The sequence below is a fragment of the Gobio gobio genome (genome assembly GCF_949357685.1).
Source record: "Gobio gobio genome assembly, chromosome: 1".
Lineage (NCBI taxonomy): Eukaryota > Metazoa > Chordata > Actinopteri > Cypriniformes > Gobionidae > Gobio > Gobio gobio.
Genome location: NC_137097.1, coordinates 65510184 through 65519302, shown reverse-complemented (window position 1 = coordinate 65519302; position 9119 = coordinate 65510184). Strand labels below are relative to the sequence as shown.

The 9119-nt window shown below is 42.4% G+C and overlaps 1 protein-coding gene across 2 annotated transcripts in view; it reads left to right on the top strand.

Moving 5' to 3' along the window:
• The window catches only part of pdgfab (platelet-derived growth factor alpha polypeptide b), a 31340-nt gene extending 23275 nt beyond the window's left edge, over positions 1-8065 (top strand). The window contains exons 5-7 of one of the 2 annotated variants that reach the window (XM_079835294.1): positions 3726-3855; positions 4320-4447; positions 6379-7771. In XM_079835294.1, the coding sequence (XP_079691420.1) occupies positions 3726-3855; positions 4320-4402 (213 nt within the window). In that variant the 3' untranslated portion in view covers positions 4403-4447; positions 6379-7771. Of the gene's footprint in view, positions 1-3725; positions 3856-4319; positions 4448-6378 lie in introns of both variants that reach the window. The other variant, XM_079835295.1, reaches the window with a different exon arrangement.
• The last annotated feature ends 1054 nt before the right edge of the window (positions 8066-9119 follow it).

The window sequence follows — 9119 nt, the reverse complement described above, 5'->3', positions numbered from 1 at the left end:
TTATGTGGTTTCCTCTGAGGTTTCGTATCAGTCCATCTCTGCGAATTGGAAAACTTATCCTTATCCATCAACAGTGAACAAGGCAGCGGTGGTTTCCTTGAAGTAGGAATATCTAGATAGGCAGCTGAGAGCGCGTGGCTGCTGTTTATTTTATTTTCATCGCTGGTTAATAAGACTGCTAAAGTTACTAAATCCAGCACACCGCTGTTCTTTCCTAATCAAGAGGCTAAGTGAGGATATTCCTGATTTGGAATGTTTGCATGTGAGTGCAAGAATACAGCATGTGATGTGGTTGAAACGGCGAGTGTTTATATGTTTGGATGAGCCGGATTTGGATTCCTCCTTTAGAGGTTGGTATGAAGGGAAATCATACATGGTTTATTCTGGCACTGGAAGCATGAGGTGTGTTGCGAGTGTTGGTTTTGGGTATTAAAGAGCCTCAAATGGCCCAGGTTAGTGAGGATACGGGCCCCATCTCTGACGCAGACGCCGAGGAAACACAAATAGTGCTAATCCGAATGAACGTGGCATTAATATAGAAAATGAAAACGGCAGAATATTCCAAAAGACCCTGTTGTATAAAAGTGGAAAGGCTGATGTATCTGACAAAGACTGAACAGCATAGCTCTGTTTTCAGAGATTCATATACAGCAAGCTCACGTTAACAGTGTCTGTGAAGTTATGTATTAATATATCATCTATAAAAGCGTGTAGTCTTTTTAAGATAAAGTTTAAACATGCAAAATTATGTTTACAGTAGAATGGAAGTCCAGGCTATTCTGGCATATTCATGTGCATATCATGTGCATGTTTCTAGGTTTACCAACTTTGCATGGTCATGAAGTTAAAATAACTTTGCACAGATAGTGATTTTATCACTCTAGTCTAATGCATGTTGAAGTATTGTGCCTATACTTATGACTTTGTGTGTATTTTAATGTTTATTCTAGTGCAATGTCTTGCCTTATAGACATCCATTATAAGTGCATTACTGTAAATGAAATTGTTGACACACAACACAGCATAGCATTCAAATATAAAAGCGACGAATAATGTGCGTCTCACGCATTGAGATGGAAGGGAAAATGCAATTCTCCTTCCCCCTCTCTCTCTTCTTTCTTGTTTGTTTTTTTGCATGTGGTGGGCTGTAATTGCTGTCATATCTATAGTGTTCTTTTCACTCTTTGCCTTTCTGCTGGTGTTTAGGGACGGTTTCAACGGGCTATGACAGGAAGTGCACCGATTAGATCACCTTTTTTCTTTATCTTTGTGATTGTCTGAGTGCCAGTGTGTGTGTTTTACTGCAGATTTCGCCCATACTCTTTCTGTAACTCTAGACATGCAGGTCATGAGATAAAAGTTTCCCTTATTTCACCCCCCCCCTCCCAGCATCCCTTGTTCCTGTTCAGGCCTCTCTTTGTCACTCACTCAATAAGAACGCTTGCTCCCCACACCCCTCTTTCTTTTCGGGTCGCCCCACCAGTCGTCTGCCTGCCATCGGACCCCCGCTCTTTCCTCGGCTCTCGGTTTCGCTTTATCCGCAGCGTTTTGTCGTCAGATTTACCCACTGACAGATGTGCAACAAAACTGCCTGTCCCCTGGCTACGTGTCCATTTCTCTTTGTTCTCATGCTAATTACCCATGATGCACCTCTCCTGATGCCCGTTCTTTCTCTCACCCTTTCTTTATCGACCTTTCTTGCGGGGAAATCCCAATGCCAATTATCCGGACCCTGGACAATAGTCCTCACAGAGCGCAGGGCGAGTCAGAGGGGGTTGGGGTTGCTGGAGACCGGGGCTGGATCAGATGTCACACCATTAGTTCGCTGTGCTGGGATTTCGCAGGGCTTTCATTGCGGCGAAAAAGCACAGTGGTTTATAAATAGAGCTTGGAAGGGCCTCCTGAGAAACTTGGGGCTTTTTATAAAGCACATTTGAGTATGTGGGCGAGCGCATGTGTGAAGTTCAGGCATAGTCACGGTCAGACTTCAAACCGGGATGCAAAGGCAATGATAAATTGAGTTTGAATGGATATATCGGGCCGGGGGCAGCAAAAGGATGATGTGAGGACTCTTTTTTCTTATTATGACCCTTTCCTGAACCCCTTACCCAACCCCCCGACTGGTTCTCAAGCCCCTCAGTGTCTGTCTCACCCATCATCCTCAGTCTCAGAACATTCTTGCACGCCACAGGCTGTTTTAGACTTGGCTCTGTAAATATAACCAAGCACAAGAATGTCCAAGAGGAGGGAGAGGCGGGCAGCAGACAGAGGGAAAGAGGCATAAACCTGTAACCCGGTGGACAGAGCGACTGGAACTGGCCTGTCTCACTGTCTCTCGCTCCCCACCTTCATTTTGACGCGCTGTATGTTTCCCTATAGGTTTTGTGGGAGTTTCCAAGTATTGCATAATTTGTTCCATAATGCACGGTAGACTGAGTTTTTATTTGCACTCTGTGCGTCATACTTTTAGTGATTGTGTTTGAAATACACACACACAATGCATACTTGAATGCTTGGCCAACCCGTTACAAAATGCACTATCCCTTTCTGCACACTCAATGCGTATCTGTACATGTTACCTCTTACAAATGTCCGTTCATTTATGTCTCATGTCTTACAAACTGGTCAGTGAAGGAGACTGAATATTTGCTAAAAAGCTCTTCTTGCATATATGTCGCCTTTCTTTTTTGATATGTCATCAGGTAAAAAACAGCTTGGAGTAGTTCTCCAGTTCTGAATGCGCCAACTGGGAACCGCACATGAGCTGAAGTTTTGTTCAGAGTACATGTAATGCACAAATATGCCAGTCATATTGCAACATTTAGGGCAGGGTTCCTCAAATCCGGCCCTGGAGCTCCACCGCCCTGCAGAGTTTAGCTCTAACCCTAATCAAAGACACTCAAGCAAGCTAATCTAGGTCTTCAGAGATACTACATAAATACAAGTAGGTGAGTTTAATCAGGGTTTGAGCTAAGCTCTGTAGGGCAGTGGTCCTCTAGGGATATATTTGAGGAACCCTGGTTTGGGGTTTATGTAAACAGAACTAATGTGCGTTACTGTGGTCACTTCCTAGGTCATTCCTGATGGAGCAAGAGAGGAGACCCTTTTTGAGTACCATTCCTCACCGCACCGCAGAACCTCTTTAGTAACCCATAAAACCAAACTTCTACCAAATTAAGTGTTTTTTCCCTACTAAAAAAGACTAGCTTAGAGGTGATTCACACAGAACGTGATTTTGGCGTGGGCAGTGGAATGGGGAAAAAAAACACAATGAAACCGAACTTATTATAGTGCCACGTTTTGTGAAATGGAAAAATGGGACCTTTGACCAGCATTAATTAAAAAACGAGCAGAATAGGTCTAAACATATCCCACCTACCCACCATGAATGCAGAATCCCAAGCATTAGCAGAACAATGATGAGGAATATAGGCCTAAGCGTTAAAATTAGCACAACAAAAGACACGAGTCGACCTCTGTGTAAGGCTGCGTGGTTATTTTGAGTTCCGTGTGCTGCTGTGGGGCATTAACTGTGGAATATGTAACTGTTTTGGGCTTATTGCCCAGGAATTGTTCTACATATTTTTCCACTGTTTTCGCCATTTGGCAGTGTTAGCTGAGCTAACTGGTCGTGTAGCACCCTGTCAGTAGTTAAGAATCAAATTTGAATTCCATTAATAATTATGTATGGCAAAACTATACACAATCTTTCTCTCTTCTTCTAGGTGGCGAAGGTAGAGTTCTCATCACGTAAGAAAGCGAAATTGAAGGAGGTGCTTGTCCGGTTAGAGGATCACCTGGAATGCGTGTGCACGTCACAGCATCATGTGATGGAGCACGTGGAAGCAGACACAGGTATATATGTCATGCATACATACACAGAATCTTTGAATGACTGTTTGGCTATGGAGTGTGCACCCAGCGGCCTGTAGCATTGTGCTGTCACCACAGACAAACACACCTGTTGGTCAGTCTGCTATTGCCAAATGTCAATGTTTGCGTGAGCTTGTGCTTTACTGTGCTGGCCGATGATGCAATCGAATGGATAAGAAAGACCACAGGTGTGTGCGAATGCTGAAGCACGTAGACGTGTCTGAGGTTTCTCCTTCAGGTTCAACAGGTTTCTGCTTTCGTGTGCCGAGATAAAAGGGTTGGAAGCTCATAAGGCTCAAATATTTATGAAGTGCAATTACAGTCTGTTTTACACCTCCCCGAGGCCATAAATTCTTTCTTTTCTTGCTTACTTAACTTTTTTTTCAACTCAACCACACTCTGCCCATCATCTGCTTGCAAACCCTTCCCCAAACTTGTGTTTCCAGGCCCACGCACAGTTAAAAACGGTAAAAAACGGAAACACAGAAAGCATGCAGTGGCAGCACAGATCAACAAGGATATTCAATAAAAGGCAAACATTTCCTAACACTCCGCGGACCAAAATATCCTACAGGTAGGACAGCTGTAGGCAGAACCGCTGCCACTTCTCAACCAATCATTGGCATGATCCAATCAGGAGAAAGAGAGCGATGTCCAATCAGAGTCACGCAACACTGAACTAGAGAGACGTTTGCACTGTGCTGTTTTTGCTTTGCTGCATGTTTCACGGGTTTGTCTGTTTGATGCAACTTATTTCATGAAATCAAATTGTGTTCACCATGTATATAATTTAGTTCCGCTCCAAAACCAAGTGAGCTGCCTTGCTGTCTACTGCCTATTTAGGCAGCTATCTAAGGCAACATGATCGTAACTGAAAAGGAAGTGATTTCTTTTGGAAAGCTTTTCATAGACAGCATCTACGCACCCCACTCAGAAACTCGACTCCAATTTATTCCAATTAACTGTAATAGCATAGCCCATTTTTAAAGGCACTTTAGCTTTGAATGAAATATAAGTGCTTTTCTTTGCTTGGGATTGCTTTCTTTAGCCGCGTTTCCACAGCGGGAACTTTCCTTAGGAACTAGGGACTTTGGGGTGGTACTCGGTGTGTTTTGACCGTAGGAACCGGTGTCTAATTAAAGTTCCGGGTAAATATTTCCCCCTCAAAACGGCCCTGCTTGCGAGGTACTACTTTTTCAAAGTTCAGGAACTTTCGGGGGTGGGACTTGAAAATGCTGCGAATGAACATGCGCTGAACATGCTGATTGGTTGAGCTCACGCAGCATTTTATTTCAACCTAAAAGTCTGTTGAGTTGCGTGCTATTCAAATCAACAATGGAGTTTAAAAAATACGACCGATGGACAGACAATGAGGTTCAGGCTTTATTAAGCTTATATGCGGAGGACGAAATCCAGTGGGAACTGGAAAGTCGCGCGCAGTCCTAAGTCACTGGACTGATCTTCACGGTACTTTAGACCGCTATGGAAATACAGACAGCAGCAGGTCTGAGGGAAAAAAGTTCCTGGGACAAATTGTTCCGGGTAATTTCGGTGGAAATGTGGCTTTTGTGAAGGGTTCATGCATTGCTGCATTAATTTGATCCAAGAAAGCCACCATATGTTTTTGCTTACCTTTTGAAACAGTCTTTATTTCAGCAAAGCGTCTATAGCCCCATTCCCACCGAAATTTACCGTAACAATTTGTCCCAGGAACTCTTTTTTTTCCCCCAAGTCCTGCTCCTGTCTGCGTTTCCATCGTGGTCTAAAATTACCATGAAGATCAGTCCGGTGACATAGGACTGCGCACGACTTTCCAGTTCCCAGTGGATTTCGTCCTCCGCATATTAGCTTAATAAAGCCTGAACCTCGTTGTATTTTTTAATCTCCATTGTTGATTCGAATCGCAAACGACTTTTAAAGGTTGAAATAAAATGCTGGGTGAGCTCAACCAACCAGCATGTTCAGCACCCTTGTCCCACCCCTCAAAAGTTCCTGAATTTTGAAAAAGTACTACCTCGCAAGCAGGGCCGTTTTGAGGGGGAAATTTTTACCCAGAACTTTATTTAGACCCCGGTTCCTGCTTTCGAAACACACAGAGTACCACCCCAAAGTCCCTAGTTCCTGGGGAAAGTTCCCGAGGTGGAAACGTGACTTATGATGACTTTAAAATGCTGTCTAGCTAGGCAGCTCACTAGGTTTTTTGGAAAAGAGTTTGTGTGTTTGCCTTAATTTTGAGTGTTTGTGTATGAAAATGTGTGGATTGATGGTTTGGGGAACATGATCACAAAGATCGTGTTTTTCACATTGGTCTTTCTTTCTTAAATGTGCACACTGCCCGATAACCCACATTAAAATCACTGTGTGGTGGATATGCGTCACTCAAACACAAACCGCATGTCTTACTAAGGAAAAAAATCACAGTCAAATAACCTTAAATCTGCACCAGATTCAACCAAAAAGCAATTGCTTGTTAACAGCCGTTTTATTTTCTTTCTCTCCCTCCAGTGGACATGAGGTGAAACCACATCAAACGAGTGATTGGAAGACAACAGTGGCTACGCAACGCTCCAGCAGCACTGGGACTTCGACCTCTGAATTCTGACCCTACTGACCCCATTGCTGTTCAAAAAAAGATACTGTTTCCAGAGGAACATTACACACAAACACAACACCAAAGGTGCTTTCTATGTACTCTGTCAAACACTGAAGACAAACAAGATTGGTATTCAGTTAATTATTAAGTGGTCAAACACTGGGCGGAAATGGAACTGAAAAGGGGCGATCTTTGTGTCGTCTCTCTGTTGTTCATGTATACAACTCTCGTAAAGGTCAAAGATGAGGAGAAAGTCTTTTGGAGAACACTAAGTTTGTAGAGAGACCATGAACTTCACATGCTTGCATTTGGATGCACTCAAGCTGGAGTCTAGATGCCCTCGAAGGATGGACTAACTCAGTGGACTTGAGTCATTCAAAAAGAGGAAGAGCATATTAAGGGATGCACTGTCATATAACCTTGCTAAAATGGAAGACGCTATATTCTGTTATTCTCTTCCTTAGTCCTCTCGGGTCCAGAGCATTTAAACTGCTATTTCCAATGTGCCTCTAGAGAATGTTGTCCTTCCGAAGAGTTCAACTGCCTGTCCACGAACAAAGACTTTCAGAAGGCAGTGTTTGCAGTCATTATGCCAGAATAAAGTATTTATGTATGCGATCTCTCCTTCTCACCCTCTCCGTTTCTCAGTCCAATGTAAGAGGAGCTCATCTGGAAGTATTAGCAGCGTCATTTTCTCAATATTTCCTTTCATTCTTGCTTATATTTTACAGCCTATCTCAAAACTACGTTTCTAGCCTGGAAATATGTCATAGGAAGACATGTGCAAGAGACAGTTGTGGAAAGATGCTTTATTTTTGTTAAAATATATTTATAATGCTAATGTAGAATCAAGCAGGAAGTATGTTTATGTATTCAGTTATTGTGGTGTAATGGTTGTATGATGGTTTGAGATGACCCTTTGAGAGTAAATGCTACACAGTATCAACAGGTTGGCCATCACACAAGGTCTGATGGCATCATTAGTCATAAGATGTTGGTTCATAATTTCCTCCTTTACTCACCGTAACACAATAGTTAATGCTAACATACAAACATAGACAAAGGTCATTCAAATAACCAATAAACACTTACCTTAGGTATGAAGCTTTGTAATAAATAAAAAGATCAAAACAAATACAGAGAGTACATTTTAATCATATTCTGAAGACACCAGACATTTCAGATCCTGTTCATTTGATTTCTGAAGGACACACCATTCACACAGGGCCTCAAATTTCCAATTTCAGTGTAAATTGTTCCATCAATCTTATGTCTTAATTTTAAAATTAAATTGAATGTATTATGTAGAAATGTACATAATTATTTTTTCCCTCGATTTACACAGAAATGTGTTCACTGCTCGTGTTTGAAGACTGTTGGCTATGAAATATGTTTGTTATGCTGCCTGTATGGATTACACCATTGAACTGAGTGTGTTTACATGCACTTAAACTGATTATGTGAATGGTCATGTAAATGCCTTAAACAGATATTTTCCCAAAAGAAGAACTCTTGCCATATCTAAATTGTATGCCCAAGACAGGGTTTTCACACTGTATTTAAACACATTTAACTCATGTCTGTTTACATTTTGATTTCAAAAAAGAAGAAAAATCCTTTAATATCATAAATGTGGCTTGTTGTGCATGTAAACAAACACAATGTTTCTCGGGCAGCAGAATGTTAGATGGTGTTTAACAGGGACTTCTGTGCAATCAGCACTCTGAGAGATGAGTTTGTGCATTGAGATCTCTGAGGGCTGTATTTATGACATTTGCAGTCTGTTGCAAAAGTGCTCAAGTAGGAGCTTTCATGTCCTTCCAGGCCGGTTGTTGACTCTGGCGTGGGTAGTGTCTTGCTGCAGGGACTCCACTGGTTCTTGTCATTTCTGACACATGCCAGACAGATGGAGCAGTCCTGGCACTGCCTCTATAACAAAGTTCGGCACTTTGTCACACTCCTGACCCCCAAGTGGCATGTCTGGCCATCTAAAGAGCACCTGGATGTCTGATTCACTGTGAATAACAGCAACAATCTGCGGAGTCGGTTGAGGGGGTGGAGAAAACATTTGACTTGTCTTTGTGCCTTAATGTTTGTTTTGTATTTGTAACCGTGAGTCATGCAGCAGTCCGTCTGGTACAAACCATATTCACTTTCTACAACATCATGGGTGTTTGACTAAAATATATACAGTTGGGCCGAAGTTGCTATTTTGTGGTTTCAGTTACAACACGATTAACCAAATTTGTAGGGCTGGTGGTATATTTGTTTGTCTAGTGGTGTGTGACCTGATTTAGCTCTTTAGCTGCTGCGGTTTTGTTATTGTTCCGTGGCACTCTCTCGCTTTGGCAGCTGGGTGATTTAGATTGTTATGTTCAGGTGCTGGAACCTGCGAGTCTGTTCAGTGTTTCTATACTGAACTGCTTGTAAGTTTCGACGACGCAATTAACAGTCTGTCAGTTGCTTAAATAGTGGCATTCTCTGGTCACACGCACATTCTCCTGTTGTCCCAATATAGGAAGTACATCCCGGCCGTAGTCTTTTCAATGTCTCTTTTTTTGTAGAGTGCATTCCAACTCGACATCTTGCATGTCTGGAGTTGTACAATAACAGGACGTAGGATCATGGGCAATCATGTGTGAAATACAGAAAC